The sequence below is a fragment of the Dipteris shenzhenensis genome, chromosome 8 (genome assembly GCF_047967505.1).
Source record: "Dipteris shenzhenensis isolate YYH24624 ecotype China chromosome 8, Dip_SZ_1.0, whole genome shotgun sequence".
In the NCBI taxonomy this organism is placed as follows: domain Eukaryota; kingdom Viridiplantae; phylum Streptophyta; class Polypodiopsida; order Gleicheniales; family Dipteridaceae; genus Dipteris; species Dipteris shenzhenensis.
In genome coordinates, this window is record NC_141603.1 from 23995110 (window position 1) to 24011304 (window position 16195).

The 16195-nt window shown below is 43.4% G+C and overlaps 1 protein-coding gene across 1 annotated transcript in view; it reads left to right on the forward strand.

The window, feature by feature from the left end:
• The first annotated feature begins 228 nt into the window (after nt 1-228).
• LOC147899312 (uncharacterized) overlaps nt 229-16195 on the forward strand; it is a 59086-nt gene continuing 43119 nt past the window's right edge. Inside the window, exons 1-6 of the mRNA XM_087378717.1 lie at nt 229-1667; nt 1760-1882; nt 7714-7762; nt 9953-10167; nt 10255-10323; nt 11243-11349. Of these exons, the coding sequence (XP_087234843.1) occupies nt 543-1667; nt 1760-1882; nt 7714-7762; nt 9953-10167; nt 10255-10323; nt 11243-11349 (1688 nt within the window). The 5' untranslated portion in view covers nt 229-542. The remainder of the gene's footprint in view (nt 1668-1759; nt 1883-7713; nt 7763-9952; nt 10168-10254; nt 10324-11242; nt 11350-16195) is intronic.

Here is a 16195-nt window from a genome sequence, read left to right on the forward strand (position 1 = left end):
GCTTCCTGGCTCTGTTATTTGGAGATGTAAAACGGGCCTTGGGATCAGTCGTCGTCCTTATTGCCGTGCTTGGCTAATTTTTACTGGCTCGCAGCCTCCTTCCCAACACTGTTATACAAAGAATATGCCAGCCGTCGTGGTTTTCTGGATTTTTAGAGCCCTCTTGGCGGTAAGCATTGTTGCATACAGCTCCCAAGGCAATTATCGTTGTCAATGCCCTTGTTTGACAGCGAAGAAAATGCATCCGGGTGGAAGGACTTAGTCCCTGCTACCCCTGCTACTCCAATCAGCAAGGACCGGAAGCAGGATCAGGTCAGGTGGGGGAAGAGCTGGCGCTGGAGCAGTACTTGGAATCAAGCCATCGGACAGGGACGTCTTCAGGGGCGCTCCCTCCGGTGGCTGGAGCTCAAGCTCAGAATGTCTCACCTGCGTCGCTGTTACGGTCCACCAGTAGCCTGCAAGGTGGGCAGGGAAACGGATCGCCATCTGCCCTTGCATTCTCATCCTTGAGCTCTCCTCGTTCTTCCTATGGGGGACTGAATATGCTTGGAAATTTCTCGTCCTTGAACGGCGGAGGAAACACACAACTTACAAGTTTGAACCAGGGGTTTACAGTCAATGGAAACGCCGGTATTAGCCCAGGATCAAATTCAGGCCTTTCGGGATCTCCTACTGTGCAGCGTAGCGGGAGTATAGGTGCTGAATCTCTTGCCTTTGCCGGAGTCGGCTCCATGGGGTTGCCCGCTTCACCGCTCTCCTTCAACTCTAGTACTTTGAGTTTAACTGGTACGACAGGATTGGTCTCCCTCAGTCGGCAAGGCACTCCAAATGCAGCTAGAATGGACCAGCAGGAGCTCCACCAGCTACAGCAGCAACAGGCTGCCCTGGCAAACTCACAGTATTCTCAGGAGTCGCAACAAGTGGTCCAGCAGCAGCAACAGCTCGATCAACATTCACGTGGACAGGAGTTGGCAACTTCGCAACAGGTGCAAGGACATCATATGCTTGCAGGGGGAGCGCCACAATTACGTAGTCAGCAAGTCTTTGGCGTAGGAGCAGACCAACAATTGCAATCCCTGCAGGGAATGGGTACTGTGAAGCTAGAGCAGCAGCAAATGTCTCAGCAAGTGCAACCCTTGCAGGGTCTTGCTTCTGTTAAGTTAGAACAACAGACAGAGTCATCCTTGCGTCAGCACTTGCAGCCTCTGCCAGGTCTCTCATCGGTAAAGTTAGAACACCAGATAGATCCATCTTTGCGACAACAATTGCAGCATCCACAAGTGCAAGCTCTGCAAGGGATTGCGCCAATGAAGTTAGATTCACGCCAGCATGAGCAATCTTTGCATCAACAAATCTCCATGCCGAAGGTGGAAGTGAAGCCAGAGGCTGAGTTGCCACAAGCTATACAGCAGTCACTGCTCACCTCTCATTTACAAAGACAAGAAGCTTTGCATCGCCAACAACAGTCTCAGCAATTGCAAGCCCAGATGAGTCTACTGCAACAACAGCGGCTCTTGCATCATAGGAGCCAGCTTCAGCAGCAACAACAATTACAGCAACATTTGCAGCAACAGATTGCAGGACCTTCCAAGCAACATGTTTTTGAGTCGGGCGTCTGTGCTCGCAGGCTGATGCAGTACATGTTCAACCAACGGCAACGACCTCAGGCATGTTTCATTTAGGTTCTTAGTTGCTTATTATTAGTAGGGAAGGGCTATTACAATCTTTGTGAATACTAACTGTGTACATGTTTATGCAGGATAATAACATAAATTTTTGGAGGAACTTTGTGACAGAGTATTTTGCGCCTCGTGCCAAAAAACGGTGGTGTGTGTCTCAATATGGAAGCAGTGGACGACAACCGACTGGTGTTTTCCCACAGGTTCTACTTGCATTGTGTAGTTTGCTTACTAAAGTCAATATTGGTGTTTTCCCACAGATTCTACTTACATTATTTTTGTCTACTTTTCTTACTCAAGTCATTGAAGCATATGCAGAACTGCAGGCCAAAAAGAGACTGGAGATTCTGTGTAGAAACTGTTTCTTGTACTTTGCCATTGTAGGTTTCTTGTAATTTGCAACAATCTTTTGCCTTCACAACACTGTAGTTTTCACCTATTCAAGAGCCATGTTGCGGATCACCTGATCTTTCCCATGGTAGGGTCATTGTAGCAAGGGCTCAATAATAGACCTTGCATTTAGGAACCAAAATTGAAAATGCATCATGGATTGATAGGGAGTGTAAGCTATACACTCAACACGTAGTAGCAAGGCTGCTAGGAAGCCCCAAGCCTTACGTTTGGAACATATATAGAAACTTGTCAAGAATCCTAATTTGGTTTGTATATTGAATTGCTTTAAGCAATAGCGTGTAATACAATGGTTGGACTAGCCCCCTATTGATATTGAAATCAGGGTTAGACCTAATGTCCATAGTTGTAGGGCAAGCCTTCTATTGATATCGATATCGAGGCTAGAGACAATTTTTGCAATTGTAGATGGGGTATCTATTAGGAGCCTTTTATGAATGTCACGTATGGGCACATTGAGATGTTAGGGAAGACTAGAAGAGTTGAAGCCATAAAAAAGGAATCATCATAGAAGTGCTCGAAGTTAAGGTTCAAACATGCTTTTCGTGTTTTTTGCCATAACACGTGTGGCCAGTCACAATGCCAACATGTTTGATATCCGAGTCTCTCTCTCTCTCTCTACCGGAAGTTACTAGGAGACTCCACACAGTTAACATCGGTCCTTTCCACTGCCTCGCCGGCAGCATTAGGATCTTTTGTTACCCGCCTCTTTTTGTACCGTCAAGAACTTGAAAATTCTTGACCCCTCCACACCGGAGGAGACTTTTCTTGTACACCGTTCGGGTCCCATGGGTCATTTTTCGGCCCCCCGTGGACGATAATAATTTCTATTTCTACTTCTACTACTACTTCTCTTTCTCCCCCCCCCTCTTCCCCCATCTCTTCCCGGTCAACCCTCCTTATCCGGTGCCTCTTTGGGCTTTACATTGATGAGCTAGTTTGTTTTGTGGATTCTTTTGTTGGGACAATGGTTGACATTGGCACAAAATCTCATCCCCATCTTGCTCGATGCTGGTGATGTTGTGTTGTTCTTTAACGCAATAGATGAGTCAACGGTGCATTGGAAGGTCTGCAAGCCTTTTTAGAGAGTCGGGACATGAAGGTTAACTTGGGTAAAACCAACGTTACGATCTTCAATACCAATGAAGCTCAACTTTAGCAAGTGATGGTGCAATGGTTTGGATTGCAAAGTCTTATGTATACTTGGGATACGTTTTCAGAAATCGGTTGTACTTGACTAGAGGGCATGCGCCGATAGTGAGATTAAAGCGATGGTGTTTCTAGGCACACTTCATTTCGTGCAAAGTCTCTTCTTTCCAATACTCTAGGACGACAGTGCAATTTTTGAGAGGCACATATGCTGATGCTTTCCTGCATGATTTAAGGGTACCGAGATGCACATCATGCTAGATGCTTCGTCTTAGATGTCACGTTTCTTTTGAGCTAGATGCATAGTCTAATAGATGCGGGCAAACAGAGCCTATCATGGAGGGCTCTTTCATTGTCTGTACGGCTGCGCCAATGGTGAGATTAAAGCGATGGTGTTTCTAGGCACACTTCATTTCGTGCAAAGTCTCTTCTTTCCGATACTCTAGGACGAGCGTGCAATTTTTGAGAGGCACATATGCTGGTGCTTTCCTGCATGATTTAAGGGGACTGAGGTGCACATCATGCTAGATGCTTCGTCTTAGATATCACATTTCTTTTGAGCCAGATACATAGTCTAATAGATGCCTATCATGGAGGGCTCTTTCATTGTCTTCATGGCTTACAACTGAGGGAGATGAGTTACGCATGGGTTAATAGATGGTTATATTCACAATGTCCTTTTCTGTTTTGAAATTCTTGTCATGCCAACTTCTAAATTTGAAATGGTGGGTCATACTTAGCCTACAAGAGTTTCATAGCTAGCTTTCTAGAGAGATTGAGATTTATGAGGTGCTCAATCAAGAGGCCGATGTGGCACCAATAATTTGGGGGCAATTAGATGTGTTTAGGGATGTTATTGACTATATGGATGAGCTAGAACTATGTCAATTGGGCATTGATAGTGTTTTGTGCTGCTCTCTTGTAGTGTCTCAATGATTATGTAGGGATTGTGCAACACCCTTGACTCCAAGAGCTTTTTTAAAATGCGGATTTCAGTCAAGACGAGTCGTACAAAGAGGTCATGAAGTACCTGACAATACTAGCCTCCGATGGATTTACAAGAGGAGGGGAGAGATTTGAGTATAGGGATCATTGGCACAAAATTTTTGACTGCTTTTATGTGGTCATAAGAGAAATGGAAGATCTGCCAACATACCTAGGTTCATTCTAACAAATCCTATGAGTTTTTCAAGGTGAAGAGGACCAAAGAGGCTTGATTTTCATGCAGAGGAGACTGTGACCTCCGCATAATACCAATTACTCTGTGATGAGTTCTTGAAAAATTAAATTAACTGTGTAATTCTGCTACATATATGAAGAAGTACGTCTAATCTTGAAGATTTTGAAGATGCATTGTCTTCTTTCCCAATTTACTTAATGAAATTCTTTATTGGCACCGAGCATTAGATATTGTCAATGCTTAAATTGGTTCTCAAGGTGTTCCAAGAGTGACAAAAGATGGTCCAAGAAGCCGTTTACGAGCAAGATCTGGCAACCACTTCAGAGGAATTGAGGCTTTGTGAGGTATTTTGCATGCATTATTCATGACTACGCATCCTAACTCAAAAGTGTTATCTTTTTAAGAAAACAAATAAATAAGCATCGCGAAAAACCGTGAGATTTTCATGCATATAGTCTAATCCAAATTATGTCATCCATTCTACTTCGCCTGCTTGCTGTGAGATGTTTTGGCATACTTGGAACTAAAGCCATCCAGTGCTCGAGAAGAGCGGTGACAGCTACTTCAGCATCACACTACACGGACAGTTCTTAACCTTTTTTCAGGAAGCCATTTCTACACTTGGAAAATGTAACTTGTCTGCTGGGAATGTTCTTGATCCTTTGGATCAGTATTTTACCATGAGCAACAGAACTTCCTATTTGTGAAGTAGTCTCCCCCATTTGGGATGGGATGGGGAGGTCTGGGAGGCAGCCAGAAGCTCTCTTGTATGCCAACAAAAGCTTCAAAGACTCCACAGTTGCTGGACATGGTGGGGCAGAGAGCGAGGAGGCTGAAATGGGAGGGAGGCGAACCTCGAGATGAAATAGGTATGGGAGTTGTGGGTCGAGCTTGAGAAGGTTCGCTACTATGGTTGGCATAAGGAGATAGCTTAGAAAGGGAAGCATGTTGCCAGAGGTGTAGGATGAGGAGAAGCAAGTGGTTGTGCATCGAGGACAACCAGAACCATCCATTGTGGGCAGAATCAAGACACGCAATAGAACATGCACCAGAGGAACCCTTAGAGATAAGTCAGCACCCAATCCTATCAATAAGAGACAGCGGAGGAGGGTTTAAACTAGAAGAGGTGTTACTTAAAAGCCTTCCCTTTTGTCTATGCTGAAGATAGGGAATATCTTTTACTTATAGCCCATGGTTTAGGGAAGACATGGCAGTGGCTGCCATGCGCAATTTATGGATGTCTATTGATCATCAACCTCCATATCAGTAATGTCTACATGCTCCCTTCTTCTGCCTGACATAGCAGGACATTCACTAGGTTCTTAGAGACAATCTATAGCAGCTAGACGTTCAATTTGGGATCTGGGGTAACTACAGGTTAGGACCTCATCTCATAGGTTTGAGATAGAGGCAGGGTATGAGCTTTGGCAGGCACACGGATCACAAGGTCTGAGACTATGCACCCATCGTGACATGCATGAGGTGGAGATGGAGGAGCAAGTACTGATGAGATCTCTCAGATATTACAAGATTTGAGGATTAGCAAGCGATTGGATACAAGCCCAAGCTCTCATCCCATTCAAGGCACCCTCATGGCCGCATCATAGGGTTAGACTACTTCAGGACACCTGCGATGAGTACAATTTCAGGCATATTTTCAAATCAGTATGACTTTTTGATTAGTCTTCTCCTTTAGTGCTAGCCTTTGTCACGGTTGAGTCTGCCCTTCACCTCCGGAGTGCTAACAGAAACTCAGTACAAAGAACTTTGTATAAATGGTTGCTCAAGTATGTGTGGGTGTGTGGATTTGTATGTGAGAGCATATGTTTATACTATGGTCTACACCCGCTGTTGGGTGCTGATGATGTCAGTGGGGATGTCATTGTAGCTAGTTCCTGCTATGCGTGACGGAGTTTATGGTTTTCAACCTTATGAGTGACTATCATGAGATTGAAACTGCAGTATGTGTGTTTTTAGAGGATGAGTTTGGGCATGTTCCTGGATCCATATAGATATATCTGTACGACTCACAGTGGGATTCTAAGTTGAGTCGGGACAGAGCTCAGATTACTCATGGATGACACATGACAGCACTAACTCTCGACACATGAGTGTATTCCTATTTCTACTTTCAGTTTCAGTTTCAGTTTCGATTTTGACTTGGTCTCATAGGCCTCTTTGGCCTTTTCTTTCTCTCTCTCTCTCTCTCTCTCTCTCTCTCCCCCCCTCCCTCCCTCCATCCTTCTCTAGCACTGTCTGCAATCTTTCTCCAATCCAGTGAACTTGTGGTATAGTGCATACAATAATTGTACACCTAACATAGCAGCTGCTAGTAGTTATATTACATTCAACTGATCTCAATGTCAAGGTGACTTGGGGGCAAAATCTGTCGTAGCTACTCTTGGGTGAGTAAGCACCATGAAATTTAGTGTAGTAGTAATCAGGGGCATCGTCATCTATTCATCTGTCCTTTTGTGCCCTCAATAAATACAATGTTGTATATGCACCTTCAAAGGGCTGCCCAAGCAATGCTCAACTTCCAGATTTGTTTGTAGCTGCCAATGGCCCGAGCAGCAGTATGCAAGGTTGCACAAAACCTTACATCCCACTCAAGGTAGGTGGTAATCCCATTTAGTTGTGTGTACACGGGAGGAAACTGGTGCACCCGGCGACCTGCTGGTCTTTATGGGCCAGCCAATGGTAAGAGATCCCAAGAATTTGACTAAACTGTCGTTTGTGGGAGTTTGATGATATAGAGTCTCTAGAAGAGATACATAGGTGACATTTTTTGAAAATCTGTGCATTTTTTTTGCAGTCAGCCCTGTTTTGAAGAGTGAGCATGTTGTTTGATTTAAATGGAATAGTTTGAAGCCATTGTACATGAGACGCATGAATAATGCTCAAATGACATACATTTTTTTGTGGTTCTTTGTGTATTGGTGGACATTTTGTCAATGAGCTGTCAAGTAAATAGACTTAGTGCTCGTTTGCTTTATTATATAGCTAATGTTTTGATCAAATCTTCCGTCATTTTTGTTCTCACCTTCATCTTCAAAGTGCAAAAAGGTGTATGGAGATATGAATGTGATAAAAGATGTACTAATTGCATAATCATCAAGGTAAAAGTTGAGTGATTCCTGCATGGCAAGAGGATGCATTTGGGGGAAATTGTTTTTTTGTAACATATTGAAGTGCTGGTTTTATGTTCATCTGGTGGTTGCTTATTTCTTCAAAGCACCAGGTTTTGAACTAGATATTATGGATTCTAAAATGTTGTGCGCGTGCTTATTGCAGGATGTTTGGCACTGTGAGATTTGTGGTTCAAGGCCTGGCAGAGGGTTTGGTAAGTTTGTGTTTGCCATCCTGTTTTGTAGGAGTGTATGTAGTCACGTCTCTCGTTTACATCAGTCTTACATGTGTTAGGTCTTTATTAGTTTCTGTGTGTGTGTGTGTGTGTTTGGGAGGGGGGGGGGTGAGCGCGCTTGTGACATTGTGCTTCTTTCTAACGAGTCTTTTGTGCGAGTCTCCATTCAATGCATTTCCATTGATAGCTTAATTTCATTTCTAGCAACACTCGTGGATGGGATGCAGACAATTTGACTCTCTTTTGATGGGCCTTTTTCTCATACTGCTAGCCTTTATCAAGCTTTGGTTTGGTCTCAGCATTTGGAGCCATGATACTAACTTCGTAGGGATTTGGTTCACGTAGGAAGGTGTTTGTGCATATAGCCTGTACCTTCATCCTTAGTTGTAGCCTTTATTATGCTTGAATTTACCTTGATCTCCAGTAGGTCCTTAAATCTGGGTATACGTGTGTGTTTGTGTGCATATATGCTATGATCTGCTTTGCTTGCTAGGTATGTCTACCTTTTGTTTTTTCATTTTTGTTTTTGTTTTCTTTTTGCTTTGCTTTGTTTTTTTATTGGGGGGGGGGGTTAGCTCAGTTTTTTTCTCTTTCGCTTCTCTTTTATTTTCATTGTAGAATTTTGATTTAGAACAACAAAATCTGTATTTGTATAATTGGATATATTCTAGTCTTACAAAGGTATATATCTCTGCGACAATCATTTTATGATTGTCTACATTCGGGGCATCTCGATATCCTGCCTTCTTGTCATATAATGACATCTTCTGATGTTTGTAGCTGGTTGTCCCTCTCGTTGGGACTGTTCCTTGTAATATAGTGACAAATGGATTTCACCCAAAAAGTGTGTGCATGTATGCAAATGCTTGATAAAGACAAGAAAAGGCCCTCTCCCCCAGGTGCAAAGTATATGCACGTTTCCATTATTCATCATTCATCACAATCCCAGTAGCAGATGGAAATTTCGGAAGAAGAGGTGAAGAAACAGTACTGAACGGCTTGAAAGTACTGTAGGTGTTGGATTGTGACTATGGTATACATGCACATTGATATATGTATATGTAGATCTATGTGTGTTTTAGAGTTCACATTGCGCAAGCATGTAGGCCTCTTGTTGGATGCTGGAGGGTTGGTGGAGTTGTGGTTAGTTAGTCGAGTACCCTGATTTCATACTCTGTAAGGTTTGGGGTGACTTGCATTATATTAAAAGATGTCATGGGCATACAACAGCCTGTGGCCATCTTGTTGATCACAGGGCGGCCCAAGGGCTGCCAAACCCTCATTCAGGATTAGATCCAGCGACGAGACATGGCAGCATTTCAGCAGCAGCAGTAGGTCCTTGTCGCAGCCACACAGGCTTCCACATTATCCGCAGCAATATTCAGGGAGCAGGTCATGACATGATTTGACCCTAGTTAGGGTCCATCCTAGGTTTTATCTCTATGACTACTCTAGTGTACTCTTTCATTCTTGTTGCTGCAATCTTATTTCAGCTTCCTTCAGCTTTGTATTCTCTTGAACTCTTGCTTTTGTTTCCATTGGCCTTTTGCTTCAGGAAGAAGATCTCTGGAGTAGGCTACTTTGGTTTTACCAAGGTTCTACTCAAACATGATTGCATATGGATGACGTATTGTTTTTAATGTTATGGGTGACTTTCATGACCTTAAAAGCTGTACTTTTTGTTCATTTACATGTGTGTGGGAGTGGTCAGAAGCATATTCATGCGTGTTTCCAGATAGGAAGGTAGACACACATAGAGGTGAGTTTGAGCAAGTGAGCAAGTGCTAACGCATTGTGTTTGCAGGTGCTTTTCTTAGGGTATCTTACATGTAGCCTTAGCTTATGATATTTTTTCTGTATAAATGTAGCCTTACCTTACGAAGACTTTGTAAAAATGGATGCTCAAGTATGTGTGGGTGTATGGATTTTATGTGTGAGAGCATATTTTTATACTATGGTCTACACCCACTGTTGGGCGCTGATGACGTCCGTGGGGATGTCGTAGTAGCTAGTCCTTGCTATGCGTGATGGAGTTTATGGTTTTCAAACTTATAAGTGACTATCATGAGATTGAAACTGCACTATGTTGTGTTTTTAGAGGATGAGTTTGGGAATGTTCCTGGATTCATCTAGGTATTAGCTTATGATATTATTTTTTTCTGTTTGCAGAAACTACTGTAGAAGTGCTTCCGCGGTTATGCAAGATAAAATATGATAGCGGAATCCTGGATGAACTTTTATATGTTGATATTTCAAATGAGTATTGCCTTAGTTCAGGTCTTATGGTGTTGGAATATGGGAAGGCCATCCAGGAGAGCATCTTTGATCAGCTTCGAGTCGTTCGGGATGGGCAGCTTCGGGTCATTTTCTCCCCTGATCTCAAGGTCAGTGGATGCTTCTCTGCTCTCTTTTGTTGTTCATAACCCTAATAGCAATAGATGATGTGACTTAATTACCCCTTTGATGTGCAGATTCTCTCATGGCAGTTCTGTGCAAAAAGTCACGAGGAGCTTCTTCCACGCAGGTTACTTGTTCCACAGGTTCACTTTGAACATCCTGTACATGGTTGCATGCTTAGGCTCTGAAAGCAAGTCAAATGTTGATCTAAAAGCTTTAGTATCTGTCTTATTGGGTTCTCTTCTTCAATTGGTGCCGCTAGCAGTTGCATGTTCCCTTGAGGCTGTGATACAACCATAAGCTTCTGGTTGGGTTGATCTTCCAAATGTTGCAGTTAGAAGCTATGCAACCCTTGACATCTTGATGGAATTTGTTAGGCCTCTCATATCCATACAGATATTCTGCATACGGAGATTTTGCAAGTTCTTGGTGTGTTTCAATGCCTTAGCTGCCCATTAGCCAGCTAGAATTTGCGTTTGTGTATTTGTGCATTTGCAGAGAGTAGTGCTCATCTAAATAATTGGTAATTGACAGGGTTTTTCCAAAACTTTTAGTTGAAATTGCCAGTTATTTTTCGGCCAATGGAGTTAGAACTTTTTCTTCTGAATATGAGTGGAGGTTATTTCATGTTCTTTGAGTGTGGATGACATGCTAGAACTTCAAACTAGTGCCAAGTGAATCGTAAGATTAAACCAACATTGAAGTGTCTGCCTGGCAAACAGGTAGTAGCAAATATAGTCTCGAAAACATAGATGGATTACATACATAGTAGGATTTGGGCACAATTCAGATGTTTCTAGATATGTGTACCCAGTCAGCCATAATAGTGAATCACAAATTTTGTATCTTCCTTTCAGCTAAAAGGTAGCAATTTTTAGCATCTCAGTTTCAATCCAGGGGTGAATTCACGTCATACAAAATGCTTGTAACCTAGTCTTAAAGACATGAAGGTCCTTTGTGGTTTGGAATTTAGCATCCATTGCTCCTTGTTCGTGACAATTAGTTTCCTATGCTTTAATCTGTATGTTATTGGACGCTTTAACGGAGCTTGTGCTGTTGCAGGTGACACAGTTAGCTGCCATTGCTCAAAAGTATCAGAATTCAGTTAATCAAAACCAAAATGGAGCTTCTGGGCTTTCTACGCAGGACCTTCAAAACAACTGTCAGCTGTAAGTTGCTAGGATACTGTTTTGTTCAATAAGGCTGTTGGTCTAGGCAAACATTGTTCACTTTGAAGTTGATAAATTTACAGCAGCGTGTACAGGTAACCAAAAAAGGTTGTGGCTTAGGTGCTAGATTTGGGAGATGCTGGGAATGAAGCATGCATTTCGGTTGTGGTATATGGACTTTGGGATGAGTATATCAACTGTAAATGTTAATGCTGAAGAGAGGATAATTCTGTCACCAGAACTGGAATCCTTAGACTTTGTTGCTTGTGGAGGCAGTAAGAGCTCAAATTTAGTTGGAGTTAAGAGTCAAGTGACAAGAATATTTGTGCTCATACACTTACGTTATGCAGAAGATCGGAATATAGTCAATTAGGTCTGCTTTTTAACGCTTTATCCTTGACTCTGCTGCCTTCAAAGGAGTTATAGATCTCAGATGGCCAATCTATGCATTAATATATGTGTACTCAAGTGGTTATGTATTTTTGTATTTGACCTGCACCTACTTTGGGACCCTGTTGACTGAAGTAGGGAGCATGTAGTACACACTATGTGGAGCTGCTGGTAAAGTCTATGATTTCGGGCTGTTAATGGTCTCTTGCGACGTAAGTTTGTAGTAATTTGTTTTATGGGTTGGCAATAAACTGACCTTTTCATTGATATTGGTGAGTGCATTGCACCAGAGTACTCAAGCTTTGCATCAGGGTCAGTAGACAGTGAGCGTTTTCTTTGAACCCTCCCAAAGGTGTCTATGCTGTCTAATGCGGCATCACCTGCTTTACTTTATGATGACTCTCTGCTTCTTTCAAAGCTTTCCCAAACAAATGTGCTTTCTCTGTCAGACACATGTAGCCATTGCTGTAGACTGTTGCTTGCACTGTATTCATCGCAAATAAGAAGAGGAAAGAGATGGTAAGTCATCATTAAGTGGATCCTCCTTATGGGCCTCATTAGGTGCACAGGGGAGAATCTGTGATCAATTGTAGATGCTTGCTTCTGGATTCAACTTTTGTCTGAGTGGAATGAACATGCTCCTTTGTGTTTCACTACTGTACTCCATGACTGGTGTATTAATTGAGGTTGAATACTTGAGAGTAGTGCTTTTGTTTCTGATTGGTTTTTTTAGATCTGCCTTCCAGGCAGCGCTCTCCTGACACTTTTTTTAACAACTGTCCTTCCAACCCTTTTTTGCCTCGTCATTGGCACGTTGCTTATGCCATCCCGTTGTCCATGCTCTGCTATATTTGTATTTGTGTCTTCCTGATAATGGTTTCTGCCTCACCTAAACTCCGGTGTTTGTCTGTTGAAATCCAGTAAGGGCCTGGAATGCTGTTTTCATGGAGCTGCCTGGTGTTGAGTCTGTGTGTTATCCAAACCTGCTCATCATTTAGAGCTACGCTTAGTGTCTGCACTTTCTTTCCTCCTAACCTCTCCACGAGAGCTTCAGGAGTGAGGATCTATGAGCTCCGTTGGTACTCTTTCAGCAACCACGATTCTAGGCCACCTCAAGCAGAAGTGTGCCTCGCCGCATCTGTCCCCTCCTAACAAATTGTGACTTTGAATATGAGCTTTATGGGGTATCTTTTGATCATCAAATTTGGCATCAATTAGCTGGGAGCAAACACCTTGCTTCTTGGCGTCAATCAAACTCATATAGAGCTACTACCGCCCATATAACCTCCGAGTCGTAACCTAACTCCTGTAAGCGTCTGACAAGGCTGGCCCGAGGAACAGTGTCGAATGCCTTGCGGAAATCCACAAAGCAACAGTGTACCCTCTGTCTCCTGTGTCTGGCCTCCTCAATGATCCCTCGAAGTGTAAAAATGTGATCGTAAGTCGAGTGATCCAGGCCTGTCCAAATGCCTTGAGGCCTCGTATCTCTGCGCGAGTGCTGACCTCACCATCTAACACTGATGCATAGATCTTGGACATAGCATGTCCAATCATGATGGTCCTGTAATTCCCTGGATCCATGGGATCTCCTGCTTTGTGGATGGGTGTGATAGTGTCAGGGTCCAGGCTCTGGGAAATCTGTGGCAGACAGCTTCATTGAACAACGTTGCCAGGATGGGGGCTAGAGTTTTGATACCATAGGCGACAAACTCTGTGCATAGGCCCTCTGTGACTCCCTCGGTTGTGAAAAGGGTGCAAGATGTGGGGCGGGGGGTGGCGGAGAGGTCAGGAGGGGGTTGATCAGGGATATCATAGAGTGTGCGTGCGTAGGAGTGCCAGAGGGAAGTGTCTGTGAGGGGGTTAGGGGATTGGCGTTCTAGAAATTTCCTCCAGAAATCCTTGGAGTTGCTATTGAACAGGATGTTTAGTAGCGCATTCTCATTCTGGCGCAGGAAGGCTAGCTTCTTGCGACGGACTAGGCGGCGATATTCCCGAGTGAGGTGTGGGTCAGCCCTAGCATTTCGTTGGGTCGTGAGTCGAAGTGTGGCGTAAGGCTTTACATTCATCATCATACCAGCTATTGCAAGGGGTGGAGCCAACGGGTGGGGGGCGGGTAGACCGAGTAGTGTAAGGAAAGATGTGGCGGGCTCCATTGTGGAGAGTGTGGGTAATGAGGGTGGCTCGGTGATCTAGAGAGGGTATGGTGTCTATGTGTCTGAGGAGAGAGGCTAGGTGGGCTGAGTAGTCATGAGAGAGAGAGAGAGAGAGAGAGAGAGAGAGAGAGAGAGAGAGAGTCATACAAGCCTTAGTGGGCTGGAGCAAAGGGCGCACTAGGGCCCTTGCTGAGTACTAATCTATCCTAGCAAATTCTTAGTGATCATAGTCAATCAAGTACAAACTGAATCAAGTCAGTCACGGAACTAGGACTTAGAAACCGAAGCCCAGCACAGTGATGGCTCTCTAGTGAGCTGTTAAAATCTGCGTCTGTCGAGCTGTCTTGCATTGTGGCGGGGACGTGATCTCTTCGATCTTTGAACTCTCTGGGATATGTCTAGAGTGATCCCTCGTCTCTATCGATCCTCCCTCGGGAAAGCTGTGATAGGTCGGACCTCAATAGAGTGTGCTCTGGGCACACTGTCTCGCGTGTGGTCTCTGCGTCCCTCTATTGGCGGCACCATGTGAAACCGGCCTCTGATCACTTAGAGGGCAGTGGAACTAAACCTTTAATCACTTCAGCACTTATTTACAGCTCACAAAGCATATATCACAACCATTGACCATTGCATGATCACCATTTGGCATTTACCCATTTGTTCACAAACAAAAACCACTGAGATTCATTTTCTCGGTCATATAGTGTCAAAGGATGGAGTCAAGATGGATCCCGGCAATGGAACCAATGAAACCGGCCTCTAATCACTCAGAGGGCAGTGGAACTAAACCTTTAATCACTTCATCACTTGAGAAAGAGGTATAAAAAGTACAGTCAGTGCAACAGTATGAGCAGCCAGCACAAGGCCTTGGTTTGGGTACTTCTACTCCTCAAAATAATAATGTGCAGTCCATAAATGTGGCTCAGCTACCTCAGCCATATTTGAGGCAGCAACCTGAATATTTTGGTACAGATTCTATCTTTGATGCTATGTTGATTTCACCGCCAACTGGGCATAGAAAGCAAGCCATGTATGACAATGTGGGAATGCAGCCAGGCATGCAAGCCACAGCACATGCTCCCATGCCTAATGTTCAGCCAAGCATGGCTCTCCCTAGTGAAGGGAATGCTGCAAAAATACAGCCATCTTTGGGACAGCCAACATTAAATGTATATAAAGAATTTAAGGATGGTGGTTCAAGTTTGAGACATATAATGGAGTACATGACAGGTACAAAGCTCTCACATTCCTTCAATAGTTTGATGCTGCATTTCTTGGGGGTTTGTTTACAGAAGCATCCAAGATGAGGAAGGTTGGCACATTTTTGAAAGGCAATGCACTTAAGTGGTACACCAACCTTATGCTTCATGGAGATGCACCTGCTACTTGGCTGAATTTAAGCAAGTGTTCTCTTCTACTTGGCTTACTCCAACTTTTGAAGTTGAAGTACTTTCACATTGGCATGACTTGTCATACAAACTTTGCAAGAATCTTGATGATTATATCTAGAGGTTTTGGGATGTTTTGTTGCCATTGAGCTTTTACAGGCATGTTTCTTTGAAATAGCAAATAGAGAGGTACTGTTGTGGATTGCCTAGTGAGCTACGTGATTATTGCATCAAAACCAAGGTGGGTTCTATGACCCAATTAATTGAGAATGCAAGGACAGCATATGCATGGTTTGTCAAAAAGAAAAGTTTAATAGGCAGAAGGCACCTGGGTTGTTAAACCCTTTGCCAATTCCGGATAGACCATGGCAAAGCATAGCTATGGATTTTGTGTTTGATCTTCCACGTACTCCTACTGGACATGATGGATTGTGGACAATAATTTGCAGGTTTAGCAAACAAGCCCACTTTGTGCCATTAAGAAAGAAAATTACAGCAAATCAAATGGCCAAATTGTTTCTACAGCATGTCTTCAAGTATCATGGGATGATTCCATAATCAGTGATAGAGATCCGAGGATGACCAGCCTCTTTTGGAGAGGGCTGTTTGAAAATATGGGCACTACACTGAACATTTCATCATCTTTTCGCCCTCAATTTGATGGACAATCAGAGCATGAAAACTCTGCCATCCTGGATATGTTTAAATGCTATGTCTCAGACCACAAAAGCAAATGGGAGCATTATTTGCCTTTGTTGGAATATGCTTACAATAACACGTTGTACACATCCACAGGTAAAGCACCTTTTGAAATAGTGGAAGGTGCCAGGAAGATACCTCCCATTTTGTATACAAAAGAGAAAATCTTCGAAGCTGATCATTTTGTAGAAAGCCTTGAAGAGGCTTACAGGAAGA